The sequence below is a fragment of the Capricornis sumatraensis genome, chromosome 3 (assembly GCF_032405125.1).
Source record: "Capricornis sumatraensis isolate serow.1 chromosome 3, serow.2, whole genome shotgun sequence".
NCBI classification, from domain to species: domain Eukaryota; kingdom Metazoa; phylum Chordata; class Mammalia; order Artiodactyla; family Bovidae; genus Capricornis; species Capricornis sumatraensis.
In genome coordinates this window covers 175,467,531-175,487,509 of record NC_091071.1, presented here as the reverse complement: position 1 = coordinate 175,487,509, position 19,979 = coordinate 175,467,531, and the positions used below count along the sequence as shown (strand labels likewise).

The window sequence follows — 19,979 nt, the reverse complement described above, 5'->3', positions numbered from 1 at the left end:
ACCCAGGGATCAGCCCTTCTTCCCGCACTCGGAATCCCGGCCGCCTTCTCTGAGTGGGAAGCGGGCCTGGGGCCCGGACGCCTCTACCGGTTTCCCTCGGGCCCCTGCGCAGCTCCAGCAGCGCCCGGGGGTCTCACCAAGGCTCCTCTGAGATCTTGCTTCCCCGCACCCCACCTCCACTGCGCCATGTGTCAGCCTACCTCGGAGCGCCTCCTGGGCATCCCGTGGGAACCCCTGCGTCCTCTCCCTGGATTCTGGCCCTGCTCACCTGTCGATCCGTCCTCCCCCCCAGGCAGCCTTCCCTAAGGCCAAGGTCTGAACATGGCTTTTCCCTTCCCAGGAGGCTCGGCTAAAATTCTAGGGGATGGTGGCTCCCAGTTCCAAGAGCCCATGCTCACCTCCAGTTTGGCAAACTTCTCTGCCTTGTAGCAAGCATATTCGGCATTGATCAGCTTTGTCAGCAAAAATTCCTGGAACTCAGGCCCCTGGGGGCCCCCAGCGTGGAGAAGAGAAAGGGGGGAGGCCAGGGGGACACAAGAAACCAGGGGCTGAGACCCAGCGAGTCAGGGGCTGGGGCTCTGCTGGGTTCTGTCCTCCTGACTCCAGGAAGGGCACCTCCCTGGGCTCAGTGCCCCAGCCCAGGCGCCTGTGAGAGCCCTCCATGCCCTTCAAGGCTGCCCACCCCTCAGGAGAGCTGGGCTGGGGGTCTCCCACTGCCTCGGTCTGGGGGATCTGTTGGGAGACTGGAGCCAAGGCTCCTTCTGAGAGGTGAGAGACGTGTGCCCCTCCCAAACATTGCAGAAGACTGAAATTGTCAAAAATACAGCAGAGTGGAGGGAAGGCCACAGAGTCCGCTATGTGGAATGTAAAGCAATGATACAGTCTGCTCTGTGACTTTGTGAAACAGTCACAGTTCTTATCAAGATGGGCAGAAAAGCTGGGCCCCAGCCAATTGGTTAGGGGAGCCTGCCTGTCCTGGCACCCAGGGGGCTCCACGACCTGGTACAGCGCACTGTGCACCCCAAGGCCCCCACCCATTTAGTCCTGCTCTGCCCACAGCGGGGCTGGGGGCTGCCCCTCACCTTCCGAAACACAGCGGGGTCCGGGAGGGGTGGCCCAAAGAAGGGGACGTCATCTCTTGCAGTGACGGACACCTGGAAGGGCGGGCGGGTGTCATGCGGGGTCCCCACACCAGCCAGAGACCCCTGATTCACCTCCCTAGCCCAATGCTTGACACAGGGCTGCCCCTTGGCGGGGGACATTCGGTGACTACAGATGGGGTGGGCAGACCCCACATTTTCAGCGGCTCCATCCTTGGTCCTGAATTTGAGTGGTGAGGAGGGGTGGCTCATGAGGGCCAAGAGCAGGAGGAGACTAAAGGGCGGAGGGGCGTAAGCAGCCTCTTTTAGGGGAGGGACTCAGGCAGCAGAGAGAACGGGATGGGAATCCTCCGCCATCATCCGGCCAACAGTGGGGCTCAGAGTCCTCCGGACAGCACCCCTATTTAAACCTGGGAAAACCAAGGCTCGGAGAGGCCTTGCAGCGAGTGAGGACGGGGCTAGGAGGGTGCCCTCGGGAGGCTCCGAGACCACCCACCTTGTAGAGAGGGCCGTCAGGGCCCCCACCCTCGGCCTGCACCACCACGTAGGCGTGCAGGAAGTTGGACGCAATCATGTCCGGCACAAACGGCGTGTTCTCGTCCTGGAAGACCACAGCCACGATGTCGTTGCCGATGTGTCGCTTCCGCTGCAACTGAACACAGGGCCACAGCCTTTCAGCGCCTGGCAGGGGGCGCGGGGAGGGTGCCCACTGGGGTGGAGGGGGGCTGGCGGTAGGCAGAGGGGCACATCTAGGGAGTTGCTTCCCCCCAGAAAAATGTGGTGAGAAACTGGTCTTGAAGTTGTTTTTGTTTTCTTGGAATTCTGTGGCAGAGGAGAACACCGAGGCTGAGAGAGCAGGGGCCTGTAAGGTCTTCCAGTGACCTAGAGGACTTGGATCCAGGCCCCCGGTCCCCAGGCCCTACCTCTCTGCCCTCCTCCTGTCTAAACACCCCACACATGGCCCCTCCTGAACAAGTTAAGTTCCGCTTGGTATATATGAGTTGCTAAATTGAATAGGGAATCTTATTCAAAGAAAATGAAAAGACATTAAGGGTAAGGAAGAAACGTTTCCATTTTTCTCCCATGACGCCCTCATCCGCCTGGGGTGGAGGCGTGGGGGTCACAGGGAGAAGGCAGGCAGCCCCCAGGAAGCTTAGGACAGGGTGTCAGATCTCCGAGTTCAGCTCAGGGAGCGTGCCTTGTGCTAGCTCATCACCAGGCCTCTGCAGAAGGTGGGAGCCATTCTCCCCAGGAACACTCCGCCGCCCGCTCCCACCTCCTCTGCAGCCTAAAAGTCACTTGATCTTGAACGCTTTGCCTGACTCCCACCTCTGCCAAGTTTAAGTGCCCCTACGTGACCTGACAAAACCCTTCACTCCCGGTAAAAATCTTCTCACTTACTGAGCTCCTGCTCCATCGCTACCAGGTCCTGTTCTAGCCACCCTGTGTGCATCCTCTCACTTGGGCTCACCTGTGATGTAGGTGCCATTATTATCCCCATTTCACAGATGTGGAAACTGAGGCTTCCATGGCATCACAGCCACTTTTCATCCTGGCCCAACCAGAGGAGGCCACAAGTCGGGGGACTGGATCATCTCCCTCTCTCTCTCCCAGGGCCCACTGAGTCTGGTGTGGTGGACACTGAAGGGGCAGGTAGATGGGGGGACAGGTGGGAGGCTACCTGCTGGGCATCCCCTTCCGTGTAGGGCAGCTTGGTGGACACGTGGAACATGATCTCCTTGTTGCGGAAGTTGCAATACACAGACTCGGTCCCCGTCTGCCCGTGGGTCACGTCCAGGCCTCCTCGGAACCTGCCCCAGGACCCCCCAGGCCGCAGCTCAGTCTCCAGCCCCAGCCAGGCCTCGGCGGGGCCAGGATGGGGGCTCTGTCCCTGCCCAAAGGCCTGGGTCGGATTCTTTTCTGCCTATCCCAACCCGGGGCTCACCCCTTAAAGTCCTGCAGTTTGACCTTCTGGCCCAGAAACTCGAGGAACTCCACGAAGGCGGGGCTCTCCTCATTGGTGCTGAAGAGTTCTTCCTCAGAGGTCTGGCGGGGGGAGCAGGCACACAGAGGGCAGAGGTCACCGAGCTGGGGTGCCGTCCCCCACTCACACCCAGGAAGGCTGGAAGGGGACCTCTGGCAGCCCCAGGGTTCCTGAGCTTGAGTCCCCAGGTAAGGGCTCTCCGTGGCTAAGGTCTGAGGCCCCAGGTACATGGGCAGATGGGAGGAGGAGACACACCTGCCCGAGCTTCTGATAAATGACTCCGAACTTGAAGTTATTGCTGATAACATGCTCGTCGAAGGTGACAATGAGGCGGGAGGCCTGCAGGGAAAGGGTGGTGGGTGAAGCACACTGCTTTTATTTTTCTTTCTTTTTTTACTTTGTATTTTATATGGGCGTATAGCCGATTAACAATGCTGTGATGGTTTCAGGTAAACAGCAAAGCACCTCAGCCATACATGCGTACCCATGTATCCTTGCTCCCCCAAACTCCCCTCCCATCCAGGCTGCCACATAACACTGAGCAGAGTTCCCTATGCCATACAGTAGGTCCTTGTCAGTTATCCAGGTTAGATACAGCAGTGTGTACATGTCCTTCCCAGACTCCCTAACTATCCCTTCCCTCCATCCTTCCCCAGTGGGAACCCTAAGTTCACTCTCTTAAAGTCTGACACACCGCTTTTTCAAGTTGCTGTTTATGGCTCTATGTGTCAAGCACTGTGCCAGGCACTGCACACAAATCATCTCATCTTCTCCTTAGAAAGGGTCCGTGAGGGACTCCTGCTGCCCTCATTGCACAGATGAAGATGCCGAGGTTCTGAGAGCTGAAGGAACTGACTTGCTAAGGTCAACGACTGCCAAATGGCAGAGCTGGGGCTTGAACTCAGGTCTGTTGGATTCCAAAGCCTAAGCTCACTGCTCCTGAGCTTTGCCCACGAGCTCCCACCCAAACTCTGCTCTATCACCGGCCTGATGTCCGGCTCTTCTGTGAAGTCATCTCATCATTCTAGAACAGACCGAGTCCCGCCACTGTGCTGTGAAGCCTTGAGCAAGTTCCCCTCCTCATCTTGTCCTCTTCTGTACCTTGGAGGTGGGACCTGATCACTGAGACCCCCTCCTTCAGGGGACCTTTCCTGGACCACTCACTTCTCAGGGACCTCATCTTGCTGGGGAATTCAGTCAGAGCCACAGGCTATACCTGTCTTTCAGGGTCCAGCTCTTTTGAGAAGCCCTCTGGCTTACTGTGGAGAAGGCAATGGCACCCCACTCCAGTCCTCTAGCCTGGAAAATCCCATGGATGGAGGAGCCTGGTAGGCTGCAGTCCATGGGGTCGCTAAGAGTTGGACACGCCTGAGCAACTTCACTTTCACTTTTCACTTTCATGCATTGGAGAAGGAAATGGCAACCCATTCCAGTGTCCTTGCCTGGAGAATCCCAGGGACGGGGGACCCAGTTGGACACGACTGACGTGACTTAGCAGCAGCAGCAGCTGGCTTACTGAAGATTGAAGCCCCTCTCCTTCATCCCACACTATCATAGTGACTTCAGCACCCAGCAACAGAGCTGCAAGCGCAACTGCCATCTGCTGGGTGGTACCTAAGGAGGCACCTGTGTTACTCTCTCCCCATGTCCCCTCTGGAGTCAGAAAGCAAAGCCAGTGGAGCCTTGGCTCGGGAGCACAGATGACCCTTAGACGGGTCCCCAAATGGCACTGGAGAGTTTCCAGAGATAAGAAAGACTTGCCTCCAAGGCAGACAGCACTGGGTTCAAATGTGGACTTCCTTATCTGCTGGGCATCCCTAGGTAAGGCACCAAACCTTTCTGGGCCTCTAGTTCCTCTTCTACAAACTGCGGACTTTGCAGGATTATCGTGAGGATTAGATGAGGGAACTTAGGAAAAGTACCCTGCACGGCGCAGGTGCCCAATAACGTGCTTGATCCCTGAGTGACCCACCCTCCCCAGGTCCAGCCATACCTTGGGGTAGAGCACAGGATAGAATCGATCCACGTTCACGTCTTCACACACCAGCTGCAGGAGGAGATAAGGGAAGGCCTGAGGGTGGGCCCTCTGGGCCTCCCGGGCCTAAGTCAGGTGGCAGGGACAGCGGGACACCAGCGTGCAGTCAAGGCTGGAGCAGGCCTGGGGGCTCGCTGTCACTCAGAATAAGGTAGGGAGAACTGGGGCCCCTGTCTCCAAAAGGTGTCTTAAAGAGTGCCCCAAACACACAGGTGTGCGGGCATCAGGGGAACGTGGAAGGGGCAGGACCGCAGAGATAGGCTGCAGCACCCAGGCCAGGATCTGGGGCTAAAGCCGAGGGTCTGCAGGGGCCAGGCCGCAGCCCAGCTCTGGGCCCACAGGGGCTGGCTGCAGGGCTCCGCCCGACGGGGCAGATGCCTCACCTTTGCCATCTGGACCACGTTGGGGAACTCAGTGAGGCAGGAGATGGGGATGACATCGTGGTATGTCCGGCACTTGGTCCTGGGAGAAGAAAACCCATGCTGAGAGGCGAGGAAAGGGGAAGGGGAGATGGGAGCCCCGCCTCAGCCAGTAAGACCAGGAGGGGCAGACCTCGGGGAGGTCCAGAGGGGAGGAGGGGCCAGCCTGGCTTAGGCGCTGACTTGCTGTGCAGCCTCAGGAAAATGGCCTGCCCTCTCTGGGCCTCCATTAGAAGAGCAGGTAAACTGAGACGGGCTCGCAGACCCCGAGTCCGTGGCCCTCCCTGCTGTCGCAGGCCCCCTCCCATGCCCTCACCTGAGCAGCAGCCGCAGGTGTTCCTGGTCCCCGATGACATCGTACTTGAGTGAGAAGACAAGGTGGCCCAGGGCGGCGTCCAGCGAGTAGTAGTTAAAGTGCTCCTGCGGGGAGGGGGGCCAAGGGAGCGAGCCAGGCTGAGCCTGAGGCTTCCAGAAACCCGCCCAGAAGGCCAGTTCACCCCTGGGCAGCGTCGCTCCCCAAGCACCGGGTGTCCGGGCTGACAGCACACCCTGCCTCAGACAGCGCATGTGTGTCAGTCGCTCAGTCGGGCCCGACTCTTTGCAAACCCGGGGGACTGGATCCCACCAGGCTCCTCAGTCCATGGGATTCTCCAGGCAAGAATACTGGAGCGGGTTGTCATTCCCTTCTGCAGGGGATCTTCCCAACCCAGGGATCCAACCTGGGTCTCCTGCATTGCAGGCAGATGCTTTACTGTCTGAGCCACCAGGGAAGCTCTCAAAGAGACATGCATTTAAATCCCAGCTTTGCCGCTGGCCAGCTGGGCAACCTGAGAAGGCCACCTTACCTTCCTGTGCCTCCGTTTCCTAGTCTTTAAAGTGGGAGTGAGGCCAACTACCTTGTGGGAAGGCGGCAGGGACTGAGAGAGGCAGTGCCTGAAGCAGAGAAGGGGTTCCTGAATGTCTGTAGTAACCTCAGCTCTCTGAGTCCTCAGCAAGGTCAGGATATCTGTATATACATGGCATCTCCCAGCCCCTACCCTTCTCCAAGCTGGGCACACAGTATCTGTGTGTGCGTGTGTGTGTGTGCACATGCATGCATTCAGTCATGTCCGACTCTTTTGTGACCCCCTGGACTGTAGGCCACCAGTCTCCTCTGTCCATGGGATTTTCCAGGCAAGAATACTAGAGTGGGTTGCCATTTCTTACCCCATGGGATCTTCCCGACCCAGGGATCGAACCTTTCGTCTCCTGCACTGGCAGGCGGGTTCTGCACCATCTGGGAAGCCCACACAGTCAACCCGTAGCTCTGTGGCCCCCGAAGCCAGGACCCGTGAGAATCAGAAAATCAGGAAATGAAACATCATGAACACACTGGGCGGCTGACCTGGCTGCTTCCTAACCTCCTGCCGCCGTAACTGGGAAGCCGTGGGATTGGGAAGAAATACTTCCCAGGGCCCAGGGGAAATTGCGGCAGGGCTGGCACCCCTGGAGAGCAGGGCAGGGCTGGCACCTCCAGGTGGGGAGGCCCCAAAGCCAAGGACGGGAGCGCCAGATTTTACCCCACGTGACCCCGGGCTCTCTTGCCAGCTCGGCTCCCTAGCCACTCCCACGCCAGGAGTCATCATCGAGGAAGGAAGTCCTATTTAGCAAGAACACTGGAGTGGGTTGCCATTTCCTTCTCTAATGCATGAAAGTGAAAAGTGAAAGGGAATTCGCTCAGTCGTGCCCGATTCTTCGTGACCCCATGGACTGCAGCCCACCAGGCTCCTCCGCCCATGGGATTTAAATATAAACAGCTGCACTCAAAGGACAGGAGAAAAAAATGTAGGGGCCAGGGGACGGGCCTACACATCCACAGCTCAGGGGCGTCTGCGGGGACCTGGGGCAGAGGTCTCCCAGCCCTGCTTGGGCACAGGGTAATGGAAACCCCCAGTGCTTGGCACCATCTGCAGAAAAGGAGAGGCAGGCACTTGGTAAGGAGGGCTGCACCAAGGCCAAAGTCACCCTAACCTCTGCCATGCCAGGGCCCACCGCTTCCCCAGTCACCCTGGCTGGAGAGGCGAACGGCCCTGCCCCTCTCCACGGGCCCCCGGTCCCTCCTCTCTGTGTTGCTACCTGGACCCTGGTCATTATACCTCCCCCAGGAACCCCCAACCTGTACCCCTTCCTATCCTCTGGTGCTCACGGCTCCGCCTTCGTCCCGTCACTCACTGCTGTCACTCATCACTCCGTCAGCAAACTCCTCTGAGCGCCAACTGTATGCTCAGTCCACACAGTCCCCCAGGTCCCACCAACTAAGAGCCTCCAGACAGTGGGCTCCTGGGATGCAGGCCCCCCTCCACTCACGGGTGCAACCCCCTGCCTGGCTCTGGGTCTGTCCCCAGGCAACAGCTCCTGAAGCCGAGCCTGCGGGCTTGGTTCCCGTCACCCTGTAGCACCCACACCCACCAGCATCAGGCCAACGCCCTGGGCCCAGACTCAGTACACGCAGCTCCTCAACCCCTCAAAGAGTTGTGCGTCCTTCCCACATGTGCACAAACACACACATCACACACAAATGCACACACACACACGCATGGGAGTGAGTGCCAGGAACGTGACCATGTGGTACGTGCTAAGCCGCTTCAGTCGTGTCTGACTCTTTGCGATGCTATAGACTGTAGCCCGCCAGGCTCCTCTGTCCGTGGGATTCTCCAGGCAAGAACACTGGAGTGGGGTGCCAAGGCCTCCTCAAGGGATCTTCCCAAACCAGGGACTGAACCCGCGTCTCTTATGTCTCCTGCATAGGCAGGCAGGTTCTTCACCACAGCACCACCTAGGAAGCCAGACTCTTCCCACAGCAGGTCTCAATGGAAGGTCAGCCAGAGCTAGGTCCAGCTCCCAGCTCAGTGACCTGAACCGATCCACTTTACCTCTGAGCCTCTTGTTTCCTCTTCTGGAAAAATCAGGACAGTCCTGCTGTCACAGAGTTAATTATGAAGGGGTAATTAGAGCTAACATTTTACTGAGCACCTACTAGGGGCCAAGCGTGGTTCTCAATGCTTCACATGTACTTCTATCATCCTCATTTTTATAGATGAGAAAACAGGCTCAGGAAGGTTAGACAACCTGCCCAAGGTCATGCCACGAAGCAACAGAGGAGTCAAGGAGCGCCCCCAGGTCACGAGACCCCAGAGCCGGCACAACATCCCGCCACCTCACTTGTAACTGATGGCACCTGGAATGGGGTCCCAGCGTGTGACCTCCTACCCAGCTCCCGCTGCCTTGTCCAGCAGCTTCCGCCTAGGAGCTGGGTGATGCCAGCACACACTGTACGGGGCAGGGTCCCGGATCTGGGGCTGGTGGTGGCGTAGGGGTTGCCCCCGTCCGGGTCACCCGATGGCACTACCATCGTCCCACCTCAAGCTGCCTGAGCGCATGGCCTGGGCCTGCTGTATCGCTGGCACCCAGAACCAGACTAGGCGCCCAGCTGGCGCTCATCACTCGCTCACCCTGACGGATCACTCACTTGGCACCAGAGGCCTTTCTACGCGCCTCACAAATAGCATCGCGTTGAGGGGTGAGGCGGGAATCACCACCCTCTCCGTTTGTACAGGTGAAGAAACCAAGGCACAGCGAGGGGAAAGCCACTTGCCAGGGGCCCCACGCAGCTAGAGGCAGACTCTGCTAACCACCGCGCATCACACTGCCTTGGTGCCATCCGTGTTTGCTGACTGAACGAGCGAATCCACGACGCATGCCCCCTGGGCTGCCGGGACGGCTGGCCAGCCCAGCCTCCACCCCCAGGGCTGGGCGGTGACCCCCTCCCCACCCAGCCCAGCACCCCCAGACCCGTGGGCCATCCCACCTTGCCGAGAAAGTGCTTCCGGTAGAGGCGGGCGGTGTGGTTGCACTCCAGCTTCACCTTGGTCGTGGGCGACTGCAGCGGCTCCGTCTCTGGGATGCTGGTGATTTCGTGATTGGTGCCTTCAATCCAGTAGCCCCCAAACTGGGGCAGCAGGATCAGGGGGAAGGGCCCTTCTCGGCCCAGGACCTGAAGGAGCACTCAGCTGAGGGTCACTCACCCTGCACCTCGGTGGGGGCCCTTGGGACACCCCCCCCAACTCGGACCCGGAGCCACTTCTGCCATGGCTGAGGGTACCAGGGGACAGCCCGGAGCCTCTGAGGGCCCCAGGGCTCACACCCAGGGCCTCCTCCTACCTATTTGGTTGGCCAGAGAGTTTGTTCGGGTTTTTACAGACGATGGGATAGGAAAAAACCAAAGGAACTTTTTGGCCAAACCAATACTAGCTCGAACCCTTCTCCTCCCCCTGCAGGCCTAGACCCAGACGCACACAGCCTCGGAGGATGGGGGCGTGGGGGCAGGTAGAGCTGGGGGTGGGGCGTGACGCTGGCCGAGAGGCTGGCGTGTGGGCTCAGACGCTTAAGGGTTCGAGTGGGCTCGGAAGTCTTGGGCCTGTAAACGGAGGCTCCGGTACCCACAGCAAGGCCTGCAGTCAGGCTCGTGACAGGGGGAGGACCCAGGTGTCCGGGCTCCCTGGGTGAGCGCCTCCCGGGCTCAGGGCGGAGACTGGCCCCGTGGGGTCTCTGGCTGCTTACCTCGTGGACGCTCGGGTACGGAATGTAGTCCTCCTCCGTCTGCAAAACAGGGCAGGGCCGAGGTCGCCCCTTTCCTCCAGCCTCCCCAGGACGCCCTTGGTTCCGCCAGCATCACACACCCCCACCCCCAGGCTGGAGGAGTGGGTGGGGCTGTATCCTCACCTCCCCATCCCACGGTGGGGGGCTGGGGGGTGACCCCATGAGGCCGGGGCTGGGGCAGGCTGAGCTCACTGAGTGCTGGCCGCCTCTTCCGGGCCTCCCTCTGCCTGGGGAAAAGAGGCGCAGAGCCTCCCCAGGAGACACACCTCTGGACCAGTGGCCCTCGGTGCATGGGAATGGCTTGAGGGGCCGGTTACACGGACTGCTGTGCCCCACCCCCAGAGCTTCCCAGGCTGTGGTCTGGGTGGAGCCCAAGAAGTTACATGCCAACCTGCCCTCCAGGTGACGCTGACGCGGCTGGTCTGAGGACCACACTTTGAGCAGCCTGGGTCTGGACGAAGCATGGGCCTTGTAGCCATGACAGCCCTCATCCCTGCAGCCCCGGGCCCACTCCTACAGGACCAACCGGTCTTCTTGGAGGGCAGGGGTCCCCAGTCACCCACCACAGAGCTCGATACCTATCAGGAGGGGCCCTGCAGCCCCCATGCCAAGAAAATTCTGAGTCTAAAGAAACTCCATACGTGTCTTTCAGTCCTGAGTTTCCTGGCAGTCTCCTCTGGAGGCTGGGGGGCCACCGGGCCACCCCCTCCCCATCTCTTGCCCCCACCCCCCCTCAGCCTTCCAGGCAGGGGCTACAAGGCTTGGGAGGAGCACACGCCTGCTGGGTCTTGGGCCTCCTGGGTCCTGGGCGTAGCTGGCTTCAAGGGAAACCTCTCACAGCAGACTGTGAGGGATGGGGCTTCAATACTGGGAAGGGGGAAGCCTGGAGAGGCCTGGAGAGCTTGCAGCGGAGTAGAGCAGGTGAGGAGGAGCAGAACCAGGGCCCCGGGCCTATAGCAAGCGAGGGGCTCTCCGCATCTTGGCCTCCCAGAGTGCAGGGACTAGGTATGCCCGGCTTCCCCCTTGGCCTTAGCAGTGAGACCACTCCAGGAAAGGATGCTGGGTCCTCCTGGGCTGGCTGCTCCACTGGGCCATCACTTCTCCCACCCCTAGAAAGGGGGCCTGCCTCCCCCGTCCCCATCCCCTTCCATCCCCAAGCCCTTGGGAGTGCACTGCTCAGGGAAGCCGACGGCCCCCAGAAGGGTGGAGTGGGACCAGCGTCCAGACCTACTTTGAGGGGTGGTGGGAAGGAGCATCGCTGTTCATCCATCCTGCTTCCCTGCAAAGAGAAGGCAGCGCAGCCCATCACGGCAGGGCCCAGCGCAGGGCCGCTCCCCACTGCGGGCAGCACCCCCTCCAGGTAGACGGTGATGTTTGGGGGCGGGGTGGGGGGCGGCCTCCCAGGGCAAGGTGCTGGGTACCCAGGCCTCCGGCCTCTCCGAAGGGCGGGCCCTCCTAGAAGGCCCTGGGGCTGAGAGGGGCGGGCAGCAGCTGGGGGCGCTGGCCGCTGCTGGGAGTGGGGGCAGGGCTGATGCAGGAGCTGGGGAGGGAGGGAGGCATCTACACAGATGCGCCGCTGAGAGGGAGAAAAAGAGGAAGGAGGGGGAGAGGGAGGGAGAGAAGGAGGGGGAGAGGTGGGAACGGAAAGACAGAAAACTCAGAGAGGCAGAGAAACAGAAAGATGGCGGGGGACAGGGTCTGAAGGGTGAACCAAAGCTCAGGCAAGCTCCCGAGCTTTGTTCAAGGGCCTGCCCACACCTCCCAACACCTCCCCGAGCCAAACAGCAGGCAAGGGGCCTGGAAGACCAGAGCGGAAGAGCGGAGGGTCAGGCAGAGGGGGTGGGGGCTGCCCTCCCCACTGCAGCCCAGCCTCTGGTTGCCCTGTGCCCTCTTCCCGCTCCACATGGGGGTCCTACAGAGCCTGTGATGCTCTTGGGAGATGGGGGATGGTCTGTGTAGGCAGCGGTGGGTTGAGGTGCTGAGCCCGGCCGCCTCCACAGGAATGGGAGCTGGGGAGACCCAAGCGGGCCCTAGGCCCTGGGGGTCAGCCAGGGAGCCGGGCGTTATCAGTGCCCGTTCTCTCTTCTGACCCTGACGGGGAGCTCTGGATGCCACACCATCACTGTCTCCTCCCGGCACGGTCTGCAAGAGCTCCCGGGCCAGTCCTCAGAGAGGTGTCGGGCTGAAGATACAGCAAGGGCCGCCCCCCCAGGCCCAGCCCAGCTCCCTCGGTGGCTCCCCAGAACAGGCTTCAGAGCCCGCCTCACCTGCATCTTTTCAATCATCTCAAATAGATCTGTGTTCTGCAACAGAGATGGGGAGAGCAGGTCAGTGCTGGGGTGGCCCCGCAGACACCGCAAGTCCCCAAGGCGTCTCCACCCACCCCAGCCCTCCTGGTCCTCCAGCTCTGACCAATCCCTGTGGACCTGTCCGAGCAGCAAGAGGGACCAAAAGGGACACTGTTTAGGCTGGGGTTCTGCGCCATGGACTGGCAGAGTCTGACCAGCTGCCCAGGGTTGTCCACCCAGAGTCCAGGACCCTTCCCAGGCAGCCCACCCCAACTGATACTCTGCCCCAAAGGAGGGCCTCAGATGAGAGGGCCATGACCTTCAGGGAGAGACACACCTCCTCCCTGTCACCGCAAGAGTGGAAGTGCCACAATCAGCCCACGAGCCTCTCAGAGGAGCCCCAGGTCACAGCTCCAGAGATGAACACAGCTGGGATCCTTGGGAGGGTCGGTGGTGCCACCCACCTCTGGAAGGAGGACCCCACCCTCCCCACCAAGCAGTGTGGACTTGGGGGCTGTCGGGGGGCCGAGAGAGGACGCTGAGATGTCCCACTGGCCTGATACCTGCGTGTGCATGCACACACCGTCCCCTACCTGCGTGTGCGTGCACACACACCCCCTCCTCCCCCTCACATGGGCACCGGGCTCTCCCGAGGCCAGCCTGGGCACACACGGGGTTAATCCAGCCATCTGCCAGCTGTGCTTGGCAGCTTCGGCCTCTCCAGCGCCAACTCCCTACGAGCCTTCCTGGAAGGCGGCATCCTAGCTGGCTGGCGGGGCTGGGGGCTGGGCCTGGGAAGCCCCTGGAGTCTCTAGGAGGGCGCCCCTCCCCCAGCACCTTCAAGGCCTCAATTCAGTCGGCTCCCGGCTCCCAGCTCCCGCTGTCCAGTGGGGGCACCTCTGGAGCTCACACACATGTGCCATGGGGTTGTGCACCAGGAAGCACATACGCCCTCTCTCTTTCTCTCTCTCTCTGGATCAAACACACACAGGCCTGCACACCAATATTTAAACACGGTCTCACTGTACCAAAGAAAGCAAACACACAGAAACCCATACACACAAACCCACCAGGTCTGTGTACACCACTTCTTAGACTCAGAGCTACACACGAACATACACAAACACATATCAGTGTCCTACGTTACACAACAGCATGCTCCCTCACACACACACGGCTCCATGTCCCCCAGGAGCCACACACACAGAGGCAAGCCCACCCCTGTGTTTCACTCTGCTTGCTTTTAATCGCTCAGTCCTGTCCAACTCTTTGCAGATCCCACGGACTATAGCCCTCCAGGCTCCTCTGTCCATGGGATTTCTCAGGCAAGAATACTCAAGCGGGTTGGGTTGCCATTTCCTTCTCCAGGGGATCTTCCCAACCCAGGGATCGAACTCGAGTGCCTCCTGCAGTGGCAGGTGGGTTCCTTACCACTGAGCCCCCTGGGAAGCCCCACCCATATGAAAATCTGTGCAAGTAATTGCACACAAAGCTACACAGACACCACACGATCGCTCTCGAGACTGTGTTGAGCGACACAGCAACAGACACAGGCAGGTAAGTTCATGGAAGCGGAGCCTCAGAGCCTCACCCCCACCCGCATGCGCGCCCTCCCCATCAGAGTCGCACACCCCGTATAACAGGCATGCCAGACTTGGTCCCACAGCATTCAGAGGAAAAGAAAAGAGCATGCAATAACTAGGGGGCTGCTTCATTTCCAACCCCCCCCCGCAACCACACACAGACAGAGCTCTGTGAAAGATCACAAGACACGGACACCCCACGTGCACCCCACTGTGAGGCCTGCCCACAGAAATGCCCACCCTGGAAAATGCACGATAGGTGTCCCTAGGAGATGGGTGACCTGCGGCCCTCGAGGCCACCCCCGACACTGGGAGCTTGGAAGAGACAATTCCGCAGACAGTGACGGCACAGACCACAGACACACAGTCCAGGCAGGCAAACACGCCTGTCAACCAACACCTTGTACAACAAGCAGCATCTTTTGTACCTTGTACAACAACAGCGGTTGTGTGCCCAAATGAGCCACACAGCCTCGACCCAGCACAGGCCTGGCGCCGGCCATCCCGGGGCACCAGTGTCCTCCAGGACACCCCACTTGGGGTGACCTCACATGGCCAGGAGCAGGCGCCCGGAGTCTCAGCCACCTAACACTGACACATGGCACACTGTCACCCAGAGCACGCACAGCAACAAGTGACACCGCAGACACAGCCTCACTCATGCACCAGACACCCTGACACAGGGAAGGCTGGGAGCCAAGTGGCCCAGGGCTCCAAGTAGAGCTACATGGTGACATTCAGACCCCTCGTTAAGGGGAGAGGGGATGGACGAAGTGGTCTCAAGGCTAGCGCGTGCCCGCCCGCGCACACACCCACACACACACACACGGAGTGCCCCTCTAGCCCAGAGCCACAGCACCAACACGGACACTCTGTTGCTTAGGCAACTGCAGAAAGAGCCCAGGGCCTGGGACCCCAGGGCAGGGGTGTGCCCTGTGGCCGCGGTGGCCGGGTGTCAGCCCAGAAGCGAACACACCCTCCATGACGGAGCCTCGCACACCCGCCCTGCCCGGGACAGAGCCCGCCGGGCTCCGAAGAAGTTGGGCCGAACCGTCTCTGGCGGACACCCCTCGGCCTTCGCCCCAGTCCTCACCTGCCAGCCGGCCCCTGCAGGCAACGATCCTCTCCGGGGACGGCCGAGGGGCGCCAGGGGCCGCGGCTGCGCCATCCCGAGCCCGGCCCGGCCCCGGCCCCCCGACCCCGGCGTCGCTCCCACTGGCCCGGCCGGCTCCGGCCCGCGCGAGCCGCGCCTGGGTCCCTGCAACGCCGAGCCCCGCGCTCGCGGTTCGGGGATCCGGCGGCGCGCTGCCTGCGCTGGGCTCGCCGGGCGGCCGGGCCCTGAGGGGGCGGGGCGCCAGGTACGGGCGGCGCGGGGACGGGGCGGGGCTTCGGGCATCCGGGGCGGGGACACGGGAGGCCCCGCCCCGCAGGGCCCGGAACACTGCGCCTGCGCGCTCTTGCCGGCGTCCGAGCGGACACCAGAGCACCGGGTCTGTCCTGTGCGTCCCTACCTGGCCTCCTATAACGTCCTTCTTCTAACTCCTCTTAACCTAGTCCATCCTAAAGGAAATCAGTCCTGAATATTCACTGGAAGGACTGATGCTGAAGCTGAAACTCCAATACTTTGGCCACCTGATGCAAAGAACTGACTCACTAGAAAAGACCCTGATGCTGGGAAAGATTGAAGGCGGGAGGAGTAAGGGACAACAGAGGATGAGATGATTGGATGGCATCACCGACCCCATGGACACGAGTTTGAGTAAACTCTGGGAGTTGGTGATGGACAGGGAGGCCTGGCGTGCTGCAGTCCATGGGGTCTCAAAGAGTCAGCCACGACTGAGTGACTGAACTGAACTGAACTGAACTGAGCCTCCTCTGGGGACTGTGCCTCAGGGCCTCAGAGATGGGCTTCTTGGGCTGGGCTTTGAAATCGGGAAGGAAGCGGTGGGGATGGGAGGCTTAGCTTGGAAACAGAGGGGTTTTCTTGAACGTCTGCTTAATGTTGAACCCTTTGCAAGTCTGATCCTCTCCCCACAACTCAAGAGGTAGGAGTGTCATCCCCATTTTACAGAAGACAAAACTGATTCCAAGAGATGACAAATGCTCAAGACCACACAGCTAGGAAAAGGCAGAACTAGGAATCCACCTCCATCCCCACCAATGCCTGACAGGCCACTGGTACCCTGGTTTCCCCAGGCCCCAGGCCCACACCTGTCCCTTACTGCCCCTGACCCTGGGAGAGGGCAGGAACAGGGGCTGCCAAGGCCCCATGCGTGGAGAGGACTTCAGGATATGTGGGTTCTGGCTCTGACCTTGCTACAACCTGCTGAGTAGACTTGAGTCAGCCCCTGCCGCCTCTGTGGGCCTCAGCTTCCCCATCTGCGAAATACAAGGCCTCCTCAGGCCCTTCCAGCTGACCCTGCACTGTGTCTGCCACTGTGAGTGGGGGCAGGGCTGCAGTACCCCTTCCCCAGACAGATGCTGGGAAAGCAGTAATTGCTTCCTGAGTTGTGGCCAAGTCAACACCAGCTGCTTCAGACCCTACAGGGCAGGGCTGCCCACCAGCTCAGTACCCAACCTCTCTTCAGCTTCCTGAAGGATTTGTTGGCAGCTACCCACCACCACTCTCCATCTCAGGACCAAGGGCTCCTGGAAGGAAGGCACTGCACCTTCCTTTCCCCTAGACCTGGCCATGGGTCAGGCTGGAGCCCAGGAAGCCGGCGGGAACCCTGGAGATGTGTGTTCCAGACACGGCGTAGCTTTGTTTTTAATAATTAACAGCAGCAAATATTGATTTATGCAGGCACTTTCAGGCCTGAGCGCTTCCGGGCACCCATCAAAATGCAGCCAGAGAAACATTCATTCCCACACGGGGAGGAGGCAAGAGCTGCTTGCATCAGTGGAGATGTGTGTGTGCCAGGAGTGGAGAGTGTGCACATGTGTGCCTGCAACTGTGTGTGTGTGACTCTGAGAGCAGATGTGATTGTGTGTTTGTGGACATCCTAGGTGTGTCTGTGCACATGTATCTGTATATCCATGCATGTGTACACGTGCAAGTCTGAATGCATCTGCAGACATGTGGATGTTCCCATGTATGTAGGTGTGGGTAGGCTGTATATGTAAACAGGTACAGGTTTCTAAATCCTCGAGTAGAAAAACCCCTACAAGGGAACAGGGTAGGAGTGCCTTGGGTACCAGTGTGGCTTCCCAGTGAGAGAGAGACGTCCCTTCTGGGTGTTCTCTCCTGCCCTGGGAACATAATGAGGCCAATCATCCCTCAACTTCCTGATTGCAACTTTCCAAGATTACTTTCACAGTCATCACCCTTTGGCAAACGGGCCTGGTGGGTAGAGAAGAAACTGTCCCCTCTATTTTACAGACAAGAACCTGAGGCCCAGGGAGGGGCAGGGCTTTGCCCATTGACGCATGGAGGTCACCTGCTCCTCAGACTGGCTCCGCCATCAACATTATTAATGTGAGCAGAGCCGGGAGAGGGGTATGGAGAACGTGTCACAGACCTGGGACCCCTCACCCCTCCCTGGTTTGCTGGGGACCCAGAGGGATCACTCAGTCTCTCTGGGCCTCGGTTTCCTTTCCAGTCAAAGGAGAACAATCCATCGACTGTGTCTTGATCCTGGGGTGGGTGTGGGCTGTGGGATGGGGCAGTCTGGAGCCCACAGCCGTCTGAGACTGTGTTGGCACAAATGGAGGCTTCCAGCCGAACTGGGCAAGAGGCCAGGAAGCCTGGGGGAGACAGCCCAGAGCTAACCTGAGCAGGCAGGACTCGGGGAGACGGGCTCTGCTGCTGCTGCTGCTGCTGCTGCTGCTGCAGATGGGAACACTGAGGTGCAGGGAGGGGAAGTGAACCCAGGCCTCCTGCCAGATGCTTAGGGGGACAAGGACTGGGAACCTCACTTCTGAACCCAGCTGCCATGGAGTTGCTCCCTTCCAAGTCCCAGGATCCACATGGCCCAGTCTTGGGCTGTTGCCCAGGCACAGACAGCAGGAGAGGATCTCAAGGACCCCCTGATATAGTCCCTAGGACCCACACTTTGGACCCCGTTGGAGGTGGTGATCCCTGAAAAGTACACTATTCCTTGGCCATATACCTCTCCTGACCTAGGAGGGGTACATGGCTCTTGTTCCAGGTCAGAGTTCTGGGCGAGAAGCTTGGCATATCCTGTGACTGCTATTTATTGGCTGTGTGACCTTGGGAAAACCACTTTACCTCTCTGGGCACCTGGATCCTTATCTCGAGAATGCCTGCCACCCATGGTTTGCTGAAAGGACTGAGAAGCATGGTACCTGTGGACACGCTTTAGGGTCTGAAAAGTGTGCTACACAAGTGAGAGCCTATTACCCTCGGTATTAGAAATTCCACCAGACCATGAGTTCTGGTCCTGGACCCATCACATCCTACCTGTGTGTCTTTGAGCAAGTAACTTAACCTCTCCTAGCTTCGATTTTCTCATCTGCAAAATGGAACTAAGAAGAGTACTAATGTAAGTCCACAGTGTGAGACCCTGCATGCAAAAGATTAAGAGCCCACCTAGCCTGTAGTAAACCTCAATAAATGCCTGTGGTTATCACTGGTATTGGAGCCCCTGCAGAAGCTGTTTAGTTATCTATCTCCTAACCAGACCGTGGCTCCTTGAGAGCAGGGTCTGTGTCAGACCGATTTCTGGCACCTCAGCGCCCAGCAGAAAGTTGACACGGGTCATGTGCCGGGCAAACATTTGATTTCGACGATAGCAAGAACAGCCTCGTTTACAGGGCTCTCACTCTGTGCCAGATATTATGCAGTGTTTTACCATTGCTTTTTCACACTTTACCCCACTTCACAGGGCTCCTCTGAGAAGCAGCCCCGTGAAGTGGGATATTCTCATTACACCTGATTTACAGCTGAGGAAATGGATGGTGATGTTGATGATGAAGATAAGGAAGAAGAGCTGTTTGGCCAGTTTCTTCCCAGCTGTTTTGCCCCCAACCTTGCTACAGACCCTGAACCTCTGAGACTGGGTCAGGTCCATCAGGGGTGTCCCCTTGGGGGGCTAAACCCCAAGCCCCATCTGCCAAACATTTTGCCTCTGCACAGCAGTCACTCTTAGCTGTCTCCTGGCCCTGGGAGGCGGGGGGGTCCTCCAGACCAGGGGCCACGGGGAGGCGAGCACTTACCTTAGGGTGGAATGAGGCAGTCTGAGAGGGAACCAAGTCCACTCTTGGCAGGTCTAGTGCCTGGGGGAAGCGCTGGTTCTGCCCATCACTCCTCCTGGAAGAGAAAAAGAGTCTGAGGTCAGGGAGGGCCCCAAGTTGGGAGATCTGTGAACTCTGGGAGGAAGACTCATTCTCAGAATTGGGGGATGTTAGGGGAACAGATTTCGAAAAGGAAGGGAACCTGGATTCCCCAGGAGGCAGGAGGCGAGCAGGGCTTCCAACTTTTCCCAGAGATCAAAGATATGGACAAAGTGTCCCTGTAAACTCTCCATTAGGCCTCCCTAACCCATACTCCAAAATCACTGCAGATGGTGATTGCAGCCATGAAATTAAAAAGACGCTTACTCCTTGGAAGGAAAGTTATGACCAACCTAGATAGCATATTCAAAAGCAGAGACATTACTTTGCCAACAAAGGTCTGCCTAGTCAAGGCTATGGTTTTTCCAGTGGTCATGTATGGATGTGAGAGTTGGACTGTGAAGAAAGCTGAGTGCTGAAGAATTGATGCTTTTGAACTGTGATGTTGGAGAAGACTCCTGAGAGTCCCTTGGACTGCAAGGAGATCCAACCGGTCCATTCTGAAGGAGATCAGTCCTGGGTGTTCATTGGAAGGACTGATGTTGAAGCTGAAACTCCAATACTTTGGCCACCTCATGCAAAGAGTTGACTCACTGGAAAAGACCCTGATGCTGGGAGGGATTGGGGGCAGGAGGAGAAG

At 59.0% G+C, this 19,979-nt stretch overlaps 1 protein-coding gene across 3 annotated transcripts in view; it reads right to left on the bottom strand.

Moving 5' to 3' along the window:
• RAP1GAP (RAP1 GTPase activating protein) overlaps positions 1 to 19,979 on the bottom strand; it is a 50,283-nt gene that overhangs the window by 12,198 nt on the left and 18,106 nt on the right. Inside the window, exons 2-15 of one of the 3 annotated variants that reach the window (XM_068967097.1) lie at positions 19,223 to 19,316; positions 12,444 to 12,479; positions 11,408 to 11,455; positions 10,138 to 10,176; positions 9,386 to 9,571; positions 5,855 to 5,958; positions 5,503 to 5,581; positions 5,078 to 5,131; positions 3,340 to 3,423; positions 3,046 to 3,146; positions 2,782 to 2,911; positions 1,597 to 1,752; positions 1,083 to 1,154; positions 399 to 485 (exon numbers count right to left, since the gene is read on the bottom strand). In XM_068967097.1, the coding sequence (XP_068823198.1) occupies positions 399 to 485; positions 1,083 to 1,154; positions 1,597 to 1,752; positions 2,782 to 2,911; positions 3,046 to 3,146; positions 3,340 to 3,423; positions 5,078 to 5,131; positions 5,503 to 5,581; positions 5,855 to 5,958; positions 9,386 to 9,571; positions 10,138 to 10,176; positions 11,408 to 11,455; positions 12,444 to 12,461 (1,158 nt within the window). In that variant the 5' untranslated portion in view covers positions 12,462 to 12,479; positions 19,223 to 19,316. Of the gene's footprint in view, positions 1 to 398; positions 486 to 1,082; positions 1,155 to 1,596; positions 1,753 to 2,781; positions 2,912 to 3,045; positions 3,147 to 3,339; positions 3,424 to 5,077; positions 5,132 to 5,502; positions 5,582 to 5,854; positions 5,959 to 9,385; positions 9,572 to 10,137; positions 10,177 to 11,407; positions 11,456 to 12,443; positions 12,480 to 19,222; positions 19,317 to 19,979 lie in introns of those variants that run through there. The other 2 variants (XM_068967095.1, XM_068967096.1) reach the window with 2 other exon arrangements.